Source organism: Parus major, chromosome 7 (genome assembly GCF_001522545.3).
Source record: "Parus major isolate Abel chromosome 7, Parus_major1.1, whole genome shotgun sequence".
Lineage (NCBI taxonomy): Eukaryota > Metazoa > Chordata > Aves > Passeriformes > Paridae > Parus > Parus major.
In genome coordinates, this window is record NC_031776.1 from 872,227 (window position 1) to 883,788 (window position 11,562).

The window sequence follows — 11,562 nt, forward strand, 5'->3', positions numbered from 1 at the left end:
GGCCTCGGGGGCGGACTCTCGTTGTGGAGGGGGGTCGGGTGCGTGGGGGCGCCGCTGCCATGAGCGTGGCTCTGCGGAACGCGCAGCGCACCGTCCTCGTGCGCCGGGCCTCGCTCCGCCGCGCCGTCTGCGCCCTGCGCACCGCTCTGGGCGCCTCCCGCTTTGACGTGGGGCTGGTCTGCGCTGGCAACGCGTTGATGCAGCGTCTGAACGCCGCCTACCGACACTGCCCGGAGCCCACCGACGTCCTCTCTTTCCCGTTCCACCAAGTGGCGGCGGGGGAGCTGCCACAGCCGCGCTGCCGCGAGGAGTACGACCTGGGGGACATATTCCTAGGGGTGGAGTACATCCACCAGCAGTGCCGCAAAACCGGGGAGGATTTTGACGATGTCCTGACGGTGAGCCCCGCTCGGGAGTGGCGGGCGGCGGGGCAGGCACGGGATTCAGTCGGTAAGACGTGTGTTTTGCTCTTGTCCCCCGCGCAGGTGACGGCAGCCCACGGATTGTGCCACTTGCTCGGCTACCGGCACAACACGAAACCCGAGTGGGAGCAGGTGCGGGATGCCCTGGGGCCGGGGAGGGTGTGCGGGGTCCGGCATGGGTTGGACCAGAGGCCCCGGTGATGGGAACCGGACCTCGCCCGGTGGTGACCGCCGCTGCTCCCGTAGATGTACCAGAAGGAAGCGCAAATTTTGGAGGAACTGAACCGCCTCACAGGCTCCCGGCTGCGGCCCCTTACCGCCGGCCTCTACTGAGAGACCGGGAGGGGTTGGGGCTCTGCCGGCGCCGCCCCGGACGTGGCGTGGGATGGCGCCGCAGGGGATCGGCGGTCGCTGCTCCCCGGCGCTGCCGCTGCTGCTGCTCCGTCTGGCCGCTCTCGCTCTCCCGCCACCGCCCGCCGCCGCCTCCGAGCCTCCGCCCGCTGCCCTCTTCGCCGGCCACGCCGCCTCCTCGCTGCCCGCCGCCGCCGCCGCCCCGCGCACCAGGTGAGCAGCAGCGGACCCGCCGCGCCCGGCCTCGGAGCGGTCCTGCCTGCTGGGGTCTCCCAGCGCCGTGCGGTGTTCCCTTGCACAGGCGACCCTCCGTGTCTTGGCCATTAGCTGGTAAGGAGCCTCCTTCGCCTGCTCGTGCTTTTTTGTGTCGTTTTTTGGAGGGTGTCATCGCAGCTGTCCCAGAGCTATCATCTGTAGAATATCGTGTGTTGGAAGGGACCCCACAGGATCATCCAGCTCCCAGCTGCATTCTTTTCCCTTACTCCAGAGCTTGTCCTTCTGCCTTTGTGTCCAGCTTACAAGAGTTAGCCTGGTTGACGTGCCAGTGGTTTCCCTATTTTCACCACACACCCCATGTTACCCTCAGGATGAGCAAGACTCTTTGCTCCTTGACCCGCTGTAAAAAAGGCTCCTGGCATGTGCACCTTCCAGCCCTGCAGCACATGCTGCTCCTACTTCCCATACTTCTTCCCCTTCCAAGTACCACAAACTCAAAAAGAGAACAGGCTTCCTTCCCAACAGTTTTATCACAAGATTGTAGGGTAAAAAAGAAAAATGTGTAATAGCCTCAATGTGTTCTCAAAAATAACAGTATTCCTTTGTTCTCCCCAGATATCTTTTGTATGATGTAAACCCCCCTGAAGGGTTCAACCTTCGCAGAGATGTCTATGTTCGCATTGCTTCCCTTCTGAAGACCCTGCGGAAAAGCGAAAACTGGGTGTTGGTTATGCCTCCCTGGGGCCGTCTTTATCACTGGCAGAGCCCTGACATCCTCCAGATCCGGATCCCTTGGTCTGAATTCTTTGATATCCCAAGCCTCAACAGGAACATTCCTGTCATTGAATATGAGCAATTCTTTGCAGGTGTGGTATAGGATCATGCAATCTATGATTAACTAAATATTTGATATGGTTTCTTAACAGGTTTGTCCTTATAGGGGTTTTTATCCTTTTATGTGGAAAAAAATCTTTGTGGCAAGAGGAGGAGGGATGGGAAGGAGTTTTGCTGAGCTACCCAACCACTAGGATGGAATAACCCAATTACTTGGCAGCTTGATTGATGTAGCAGTACTGTCCCCTTGACTTTGGGGACTTCTGAAGACAATTAATGCCTGTGATTAAATTCCCCCATGGTATTTCTGTGTGATTTTGACCATAATGACAAGACCACAGGGAGAGAGGCAGGTTGAATTTCAGACAAGCCACTTTTTTCTGGATGTGGGGGCTGGACAGTAAAAGTTGTAAAGTGGATTCTTCTTTGAACTTACTTTGTTATGGTTGATGCTGCACATACTTGAAATACCTCTTGCTTTTTCTGTCTAAGAGAAAGGCTTTCCATAAGAAAGTGAAATAGGTTCCTTTTGGATTTAATGCCATGTTGAACTAATTGCCAAATGTTCAAATCTGTAGCAGTGTCACAGGCTTGTTCAGCAAAGGAAATAAAGGCCACCAAATGTCACACCTCTATAAAGAGATCTGAAGGGAAAGCTGTTCCCTGCCTTCCAGGAAAATGCATGTAGAGACCCTAAAATTTAGGGGAAGAAGGGCTTGTACTTGGCATTTTTCTTGGACGCACTCCTCCTGTGGCAGCTGCTTACAGCACTCAAAACCTGTGTGCTTTGTGGTGTGTTTTACCCAGCTGACAGTGATTCCCTTGTGTTTGGCACATTAAATCACACAGAGCTGGGTGGAGTAGCAGGTGGTCACATTGCCTGTGACCCTTTTAGCTTTTCTGTCTCACACAGAACTTTCTTCCCTTTTTTATAGGGAAAACAGGGAACAGAGAGTAGTGTAATACTATCATTTCTACCAGATTTTTAACTGCCACTGATGCTTGTGCATACCTTTGCAATGTAGGTTTTTATGCTTACAAGTCCTTTGCTTTGCCTTCTGCTCAGAGTCAGGTGGGCCGTTTATTGAACAGATTTATGTGCTCCAAGGCTACGCAGAAGGATGGAAAGAAGGAACATGGGAAGAAAAAATAGATGAAAGGCCATGCATTGATCAGCTGATGTACTCCAGAGACAAACATGGCTACTACAGGTAACATGGAGAAGTCCTTTTGGTCTTTTCAGTTGTATTCAAAGAGATATTTGTCTGCTGTGAATATCTGTGGTTCACTCTGTTTTTAAAAAGCCCATCAGTAATAAAATGTTTTATTGGTATGAGAAGATCTACTTCTGTAAAGTTGTTGCTCCACAGAAAAGCAGCATAAAGGAGGTGGCTGGTTTGTTTGTATTATATGTAGTTTGTTTAGGATGTTTTGTTCTATATATGGCATTAACTTAAAATACAAGCCTGTGAGCTGATCCTTTGTGTTCCCCTTTAGGGGCTGGTTCTGGGGTAACGAGGAAACACGAGGCCTAAACGCCTCTTGCTTGTCTGTCCAAGGATCTGCCTCTATTGTGGCTCCCATCCTCCTGAAGAACACTTCAGCACAGTGAGTTGCCTTGTATAACTACTTATTTTTATTTATTGTGATTGTTATTTTTGTTGTATTATTATTGTAAAACCCCATTGCTAGGTGGGAGGAGTAGGGGGAATTTAAAGGCTTATTGAGATACTTCATCACTGAATTATTGTACTCTGTTAAAATCATTACAAAAGGGATTTACACTGTAAGAAACAACTATAAGTTAAGGTAAAGAACGCAGTGCTAAAACCTAAGAGTAGATAGCCTTGACCTCCTTTATATTCCCTCTCAGGCAGCTTTTGTGACTCCTACCTCCAAGGCAGCATCAAATATCCCTTAGATCAGGCAGTGGAAAAGATGCTGAACCATCAGCTATTCCATATTCTACTCCACACCACATGTAATTTTACGTCTCTGGCGTATTCCCCCTCAGTAGTCTCCTCTGCAGTGGGAAGAGTTCTGGCTCCTTTAGTTGTTCTCCATGTAAAAGCCATTCCATACATTTGGTTGTCACTACTGCCAATCTCTGAACCTTTGTAGTTCAGCAGGATCCTGCAGGCTAAGTGTGGGTAAACCTGTTACATTGCAGTACAAGTGACATGCTCTGTCAAGTGCTCTCTTCTTTCTCTTCTAATTCTTGAGACACAGGTTCCTTATTTTAACCTCTGAGTGTTGTCTCAATGTTTGCATCAAACTGTCCTCATTCCTGACCATCAAGACCTTTAGTTATTAGATGAACCCAGGTTTGGGTTTGTTTTTTTTTTACTACACTCGCTCCTATGTTAGATTTCATCTGCCACTTCATTGGCTGGTGATGAGACTTCCTTAATTCTTCATAGTTGGCCTTAGCTGCTCTGAGGAATTGAAAATAATTAAGCTGTGTCATGTGATTTCATGCCCTTCTGTAGGTTGTTCAGAAATACAGTGAAGAGACCTTCCACGTGTGAATTTCTGCAATGAGAACCATACATTTATCCTTGTCTCTAAACTTTCTTGTTGTTGTTTTTTGGTGTTTTTTTTAATCCATGCAAGAACCTTTCTGTGCCAAGTTTTCTTAAAAGCCTTTAATGAAGGCTGTCCGGAAATGTTAGGCAATGCCAGTGAGGTGTCCCTTATCTTCGTGTGAGCCAGTGTCTTCAGACTACTCTGATTGGTCTGAGAGTTCTGATCTCTCATGATCTCTGATCCCTTCTGGCTGGACAGCCAGTTGTGTGGTCTTAGGACTGGGTTTTTACCCTTCAAGTGTGGTCACTTCAAGGAAACTTCTCACTGCATTTGGATTAGTAACCTCATTCCCCTCCAATCTTCCTGTTAGATGCAATGCTGCTTCTTCGCCAGCACAGTCTAGTCTTTTTTCCAGGTAATTTAAAGCCTTCCATGCAGGTGTCCAGCTGATTATCAGCAGAGATAATCCAAAGTTGATTGGTTATTTGCTTCCTCTCTTTTTTGTAGGAGATGTAGATAATGACCTTGATCCTTTTGAGCAGAAGCATTTCTCTGTGTGTTGGTTTATCATCAGTGTGCTCACAAACTAAATCTACATCTCTTATATTCTGGGATACTTGAAAATCTCAAAATCTCGTCTGCTTCTTAGAACTTGGATAGTGCAGTTACGTTTCCAGTACACAATCCTGAGCCATGTTTATCTATGAGAAACACAAGCTACTGTCTAATACCACACATTTTGGTAATGTCTCTATGTTCTTTTCTGTTGTTTTTTACTGTACAACATTTTATTCTACATGTAGAAAACACTTTCTCTGGGTTTGTTTCCATAGTGTGCTTCCTCCCAGCGGCTGTCATGTGCTCTGAAGGTGAGCATTATCACACAGGTCACTTCTTCCCTTTGGATCACTCTCCCTGTCAGAAATCTTATTTCTCCTGTAGCAGCTCTTGCAAGGGCTGTGAAGAGTGGTTAGTGCTTGTTTGTGTTTAACTTTCAGAGTCAGGATACCATTTATTCAGGAAGAGAGCAGGCACAGGGAGTGGCATGGTTCCCTTCTCTCCCCAGAAGACTGTGGGTCACAATTTGCCTTGTAGAGAACTAGAATGTGCCTCACAGGAGCCGTCCCTCATTCCCCACTCCCTTTGCAAACAGATCATAGTCTGCACTTTATCCTAGCAAATGTATAAAGAAACATCATAATGTCAATTCTATTCCTAAGGGAACTGCACTCAGTTTTACGATTTTCAATAGGTCAGTGATGTTAGACAGAGCTGAAAACCTTCTTCATGACCACTACGGAGGGAAAGATTATTGGAATGTGAGTATTTTACAGATAGCTTCTCAAGACTTTTTACTTGGCTCTGCTAAAAAAATTAGTAACCAATGTGTGCTTCAGTTTTGCCTTGGGATTTTTGTCTTGTAAGTAACTTTTGTCTTCTGTTTCAGCAATGTGTACTAGCATGGTTTTCAGGCTGCTGTGGATTAGTGTGACACAGGAATTTTTCCTGCTGTCTTGTGCCTAAAGGCCCAGTGCTGCAGAGCGTGGTGATTAAAAGGACCTCCCCTAAACAACACCTCTACAAACAGAAGGCAGCAGTTTCTTATGTAGTCAACCTCAAGATTAGTCTTTTCAAAAGAATTCTATGAAGTGCTCGTTATTGTCCCAAATCCCTCACCATTTGCTTTAAAGGCAAAATTCCCATGGGTTTCAGGCAAAGATCTGTGGTAAAATAATTTCTGTCATAAAAGTTTTAAGGAAATGTTAAGGTCCAGACACAGGAGAATGAAATATGGTATGGAGTGGTTGATATAGGTAAAATTCCTAAGAGAAACTGATTCCCATGATATTAAAAAAACAAATTACACAGACCTCAGTCTTAGAAGCATCTGGCTCTTCACTTGCGATATGGGATGTTTTCAGAAGTGGACCAAACAGTAGTTTGCTAGCCAGGAGTTGTTCATTAAGAGTTCATTCAAGAGAGAATTCATTCTCTCAAAGACAGAAATGCAGCCCAGGTACCATGTTTGAGTACGACTTGTCCTGTAAAAGCAGACGTGAAATCCACATGGCCCCATAACACCCATTTTGTAGCAGTGGCACTTTAAACATGGCCCCAGTGGTTTTGTCTGATGTCCAATCAGAAATTTACTCACTGCAGCTTAGGCCTAGGGCCTCTTCTCTTTTTTCCATGCTCCTCTGAGAAGCATCTCTCCTTTTTCTATTTCTTTGCAGACAAAGAGGGAGAAATTGGGATTTCCTTTGTTTTTTTGCCTGTTAGTAAAAATGCCGCTTGTGGCTATGTGCACTGGCAACTTTATCATGGAATCCTAGAGGTTATTATTGACAGGTTAAGGAAATAATTCCTTTTTTGTTACTTTTCCACTGAATTTCATAGGCATGTCTGTGGCTAGATGCCTAATATATTTAAAGCGGGTTTTATTCTTACAGGTGTTTTGCATGCTGAAGTGTTTGCCCTGCTTTTGTTTCCAAAAGTAATGTATATTGCTAGGGTGTTTAATTTGGTATATTATATGTTCTGTTGTGTAAATAACTGCAGTGTCCTCCTTATACCTGTGTATTGCAGGGACCGGTGAGTATGCTGGTTATAAAGGTGATGAGAATTAGAAATAAGCTATTTAAGCTTGGATAAATGTTTAGAAATCATTGCTTAGAGTACTGCATAGATGTACCAGAAGTAACTGCACCCTGGAAGTGCTGTCTGTGTGAAACTGTCTGCACTGACTCATTTTTAGCTCCTTTTTCTGACTCTGCTCCTATTCCGACAGACCCGTCGGAGCATGGTGTTTGCTAAACACCTCCGCGTGGTAGGAGATGAGTTTAGGAAGAAATACCTTCAATCCACCGATGAGGCAGACAGGACTCAGTACAAGGAGGACTGGACACAGATGAAGGTAAAGTCTTTAACAGTGTATTTATTCCCCATAACAAATACTTCATTTGTGTATTCCTGGCTGTGTGCTGCAGGGCATGTTGGAAGGTACATGTGAGTGACTCTTCTGCTTATGTTGAGGTGGACATGTGTGTTCCTCATGGACCTTCTCCCTGCGTGATGCAAGCTAACAGAGTCTGCCGAGATGTGCCTAACCAGTTGTGAGGGCCAGATCTTTGTTGCCCTCATTTCAGTGAGGGAAACTTGAATTTCTTCTTGTATTCAGCACCACGTGTGGGTGTAAAGTTCAGCTGCCAACTGCTAGTTGAGGATTGATTTGGTCAAGGAGAGAACTTTGTGCTTAGGAAGATTTGGCACTCCAGTTTCTCTTGTATGGCAGAGGCCACCCAAGATCTAAATGTTGCAACAAGTGTCCCAAGTTACTTCCAGTCTGTACTTAAAAATTTCTGTCTGCAACTGGAGTCATTCTGTGCCTTATCCAGAGATGATGCATTCTGGCTTTTCAGTGTGAACAGTGATGCTCCCAAGTCCTTTAAGACTTTTGATCTTTCTCTCATAGGTTAAGACTGGCACAGCTCTAGGTGGCCCATACCTTGGGGTTCACCTCAGAAGGAGAGACTTCATTTGGGGTCACAGAGAAGACGTGCCTTCCTTACAAGGAGCAGTAAAGAAAATCCACAGCCTATTGGAGGGGCTTAAACTTGAAAAAGTTTTTGTAGCCACTGATGCTGTTGAGGAAGGTAGGCGGATCGCAATCATTTCAGGATTGGTAACTTTTGACAATGAGTGCAGCAATTGCCACTGGCTACCCTCCCTGGCTGCAATACTGTAAATTTTAGTAGATGTATTCTAAAATTTGTTGGTAGATTTTGGTGTCACATGCTCTGTAACTGTTCACCCAGGGTTTCCTTAAACACATTGAGTGGCAGGAGCGAGTTGCTCTTCATAATGCATAAATGCATAAATTTGTATGCTTCCTTTTTTAAGAGATTGAACTGCTCAAGAAACTGCTGCCCGAGATGGTGAGGTTTGAAGCCTCTCTGGAGGAACTGGAACTCTATAAGGATGGGGGCTTGGCTGTGATTGACCAGTGGATTTGTGCACATGCAAGGTAGCAAATCTGACTTTAATTTCATCCAAAGCTTAATGTCACTGTCACAAAACTGAGTATGGTTTTTGGCCCATGGTTGTTTACAAATTGTGTGAGACATTATATAATTGGTTATATATTATATATATTTTCTCTTATATAATCAATTATATAATTGAGATGTGTCTAGTAGATGTATAATGGTTATATTGTGTGTGTATATGATGATTTCATTATCATATCATTTCACTGAACAGTGAAGTTTATTGGACTGAAATCTAATTGCTTGCATTTTAAAAACTTGCCCCCCCCAAACCCTTCTTGATTTTTTTTCACAGGTATTTTATAGGCACCTCTGTTTCAACATTTTCCTTTCGAATCCACGAGGAACGGGAGATCTTGGGATTTGATCCAAAAACAACTTACAACCGATTCTGTGGTGAAACAGAGAAAAACTGTGAGCAGCCTACTCACTGGAAAATTGTATATTAAGCACAGAGAAACACAAAGGTTTCAGTACTGTTAGAGTTCAAAATAATAAGGAAAAATGATGGGGAATTATTTGCCTTGGAACAAAGTATGACCCAGTCCTGTACTCTCAGCTCCTGCTCCCCTTCCAGCATGGGTGTGACATGGGGTAGCTGTACACTCCAGTGTCTCTGGACCTCACAGCATTTCTATGTGGCTGCTGCACCTGGGTCCCCAGTATGTCCTGCTCTGGTTGCCTTCCCTGAGTGGTCCCATGTCACACTGTATTAGCAATGGCGATGGTGACAACACAGACTCTAAAGCTTATTTGCAAAAGAGAGCGTGTTTTATTCTTCAAGATCCCTTTTTATAGACAGTTCCAAAAGGGTCCAAAGGGGTGAACTTTCATTGGCCATCAAACCAACACATCACTGTCATTGGACAGTTAGGAACAGTGCCCCTTGACTGTTTCTTGCAAGTAAGCAACAAGGAGGCAAACAGCACCTGCAAAGGTTTCTCAGGCCACACTTTCTTGGGCCAATGTGGGAAAGTTCTGTGGCTTAGTTTCACACAGATACTATGCTACCTGCCTGATACTTTGCATTTAACATCCACAGTCCCATGTGCACCAAGTGGGTTGCTACAGCCCACAGGGGCCTCTTGGCTGCAGAGCTGGGTGATGGGAGGCAGCAAAGCAATGCCCAAGATGTGGCTGTTGAAACCAGCCTCACCTGCTGGAGCATTTCTTTCTTACCTGTCCATGGTTCTCTCTGTGGGTCTGTCGTCATTTTTTAACTGCAGGGTTGGGGGACCTGGCCATGTCACCAGGAGTGCTTGTGCTGGGAGCACCAGTCTCTACCTAGGGAGGAACCAAGCTGCCACCAAAATAAAAGAGGGGGGTGTGTGTGTGGAGGTGGTGCTGCTCCCACTCCAAGGTAAGAGCCTGCAAGGCCCATCCTTTGGGGACTCATCTTTTGTGTGAAGGCACATTGTCTGGCACAGGAAGAGGTTGGTACCTGGTGGAGCAGGGCCAAGATTCCATTTTCCCAAGGCAGCTCCCTCCTCTGCCTGCTGCAGCACTAGCCAGGGCTGGAAGAGGACGGTGGGTGTGTTCAGCACTGCTGCTGGAATGGGGGCAGAGCTGGTGGCCCTCTCAGGAGAGGGTCCTGGTTGCTTCAGGGCCTCGCTTCTCCACTGCTTTGTGTCCACAAAGGAAAGACATGCAAGATGGCAGCACCACCACCACAGCCCTGTACCCAGGAGTTCATCAAACTCTTCAAAACTCAGCACCACTGCAGATCTACAGAACAGCATTTTATCCACAGGGGGCGTCTGACACTCATTGCCCATTATGTGTCCAGAGGAGTTCAAGGGCTCATTTTACATCTCCACAAGTGGGGCCAGAACCACACATACAGAGCAACACCAGATTCTCACAGTGTACCAGTAGAAACAGAAATTTAATAACATTATTTCTTAGAGAACTGTTGTGGATGAAATCAAATGCAAAGGAAAAAACCTAAATGTAAAAATCAAGATGTTGGTGCACACTGATACAGTATTTCTGCTTTCAAGCTCACTAGGTGTATTCTTTCCTCCTTCCCTTGTGTGAGCCCCCTGTAATTTCATTACATTTGTCTTTTGTCATCTATTTTTAGCTGAATAGTACTGATTGTGTCAGTCATACCGTGTCCAGGATTCATCTCTAAGTTAGCCCTGCTGCTCAGACCTCAGCACATCAAGGAGTAACGTGCAACTCCTGGTGCTGGTGGTCCCAATTGCAGCGAAGTTTCAGGTGGGGGTTTCAAGTGTCTCCTTGCTGCTGGGTGGTGTCCTGCAGTGCCCCTTCATCATTATTGAGAGTCCCTCCAGCTGAGGTATCAGGCTGCTGGACTGGGCTTTCCAGTGAGATCCAGCTCCAAACAGAATTTGGGAAATAGCCTCCAAAATGTTTTAGGATCATACCTCTGAAATGGCTCCAAAGGGCAGCAGCTCCAGCACAATTCTGTCCCAGCCCTGTCTCACTGACACACACACACAAGAAGCCAAGTGGGCTGGGCTTCTCGCTCCTCTGCCGCCTCCTCCAGCTCCCACCCGAGAAATGGAGGGAAACACAGAAGCATTGGGGCAGAACAGTCGGCTGAGCTGCCTGAGCCTTTCTCCTGCATCTTGTGGGTGGAGGCTTGGGCTTTTTGGGCAGACGGTGCCCCTGGAAGCTTGAGGCTCATTTATACTTGGTGCACGATTTGATGAAGACAGGCTGGGAGAGGACTTTGTCTTGCTGCTGTACTGGGGAACAGAATGTGGGAGGTTCCTGTAAAGTCCCCATGGAAGTTGGAATGTCTGAGGATATTGGTGTACCAGTTCTTGGGGATGAACCTCGCTCCTGGCTGTCTGTAGATGCATGTATAGTGTAGGAGTATAATGGGCTCATGGGGGAGACTTCTCTAAGCCAGGCTGCTCTTGGGATAAGCAATTTATTATGTGGTGGAAGAGATCCGTTTATGCTGCCAGGCACAGTGTAAATGTGCTCAAAGGGAGAGAGAGAGAGAGTGGAAAGAGGGGGTTGAGAGCATGAGAGCGGTAGGTAATTGTCGGGATAGAGAGAGAAGGGCAAGGGGGGAAATTAAGAAAGATTAAGAGAGTGAAGTTCTTGTTACAATACATTACATCTTTTCCTATGGTGAATATTCTAATTCCCAGTAACTAACTGTCATGGAGTTACTTTACCTTTAAGAAAAG

The 11,562-nt window shown here is 46.2% G+C and overlaps 3 protein-coding genes across 4 annotated transcripts in view; 2 read left to right on the plus strand and 1 right to left on the minus strand.

Annotated features, from left to right (window-relative positions):
* The window catches only part of TRPM8 (transient receptor potential cation channel subfamily M member 8), a 688,444-nt gene that overhangs the window by 247,799 nt on the left and 429,083 nt on the right, over positions 1-11,562 (minus strand). The gene's annotated exons all lie outside the window — the stretch shown is intronic.
* On the plus strand, positions 23-2,967 carry YBEY (ybeY metalloendoribonuclease). Of its 2 annotated transcripts, none has more exons than XR_004498207.1 (3): positions 23-450; positions 1,605-1,855; positions 2,890-2,967. XR_004498207.1 is itself a non-coding variant. In XM_015634102.2 (3 exons), exons 1-3 carry the CDS (start codon positions 60-62, stop codon positions 753-755), a joined length of 495 nt encoding a protein of 164 aa, XP_015489588.1. In that variant the 5' UTR covers positions 30-59; the 3' UTR covers positions 756-779. The 2 variants fall into 2 exon arrangements, 1 of the variants encoding a protein (XP_015489588.1); XM_015634102.2 differs by lacking the exons at positions 1,605-1,855; positions 2,890-2,967 and adding exons at positions 486-554; positions 669-779 and having other exon boundaries at positions 30-398.
* POFUT2 (protein O-fucosyltransferase 2) lies at positions 785-10,504 on the plus strand. The gene is made up of 9 exons (XM_015634072.3): positions 785-986; positions 1,605-1,855; positions 2,890-3,034; positions 3,321-3,431; positions 5,602-5,668; positions 7,138-7,263; positions 7,822-8,002; positions 8,250-8,373; positions 8,691-10,504. The coding sequence occupies exons 1-9, from the start codon at positions 808-810 to the stop codon at positions 8,842-8,844; spliced, it is 1,338 nt and encodes a 445-aa protein (XP_015489558.1). The 5' UTR covers positions 785-807; the 3' UTR covers positions 8,845-10,504.

Bases quoted from the DNA above. Each gene is read 5' to 3' on its own strand.
- YBEY (XM_015634102.2), top strand. From the start codon at position 60: ATGAGCGTGGCTCTGCGGAACGCGCAGCGCACCGTCCTCGTGCGCCGG. The intron at 399-485 runs GTGAGCCCCGCT...TCCCCCGCGCAG, and splicing joins ATTTTGACGATGTCCTGACG to GTGACGGCAGCCCACGGATT. The intron at 555-668 runs GTGCGGGATGCC...CTGCTCCCGTAG, and splicing joins CGAAACCCGAGTGGGAGCAG to ATGTACCAGAAGGAAGCGCA.
- POFUT2 (XM_015634072.3), top strand. From the start codon at position 808: ATGGCGCCGCAGGGGATCGGCGGTCGCTGCTCCCCGGCGCTGCCGCTG. The intron at 3,432-5,601 runs GTGAGTTGCCTT...GATTTTCAATAG, and splicing joins CTGAAGAACACTTCAGCACA to GTCAGTGATGTTAGACAGAG. The intron at 7,264-7,821 runs GTAAAGTCTTTA...TTTCTCTCATAG, and splicing joins AGGACTGGACACAGATGAAG to GTTAAGACTGGCACAGCTCT.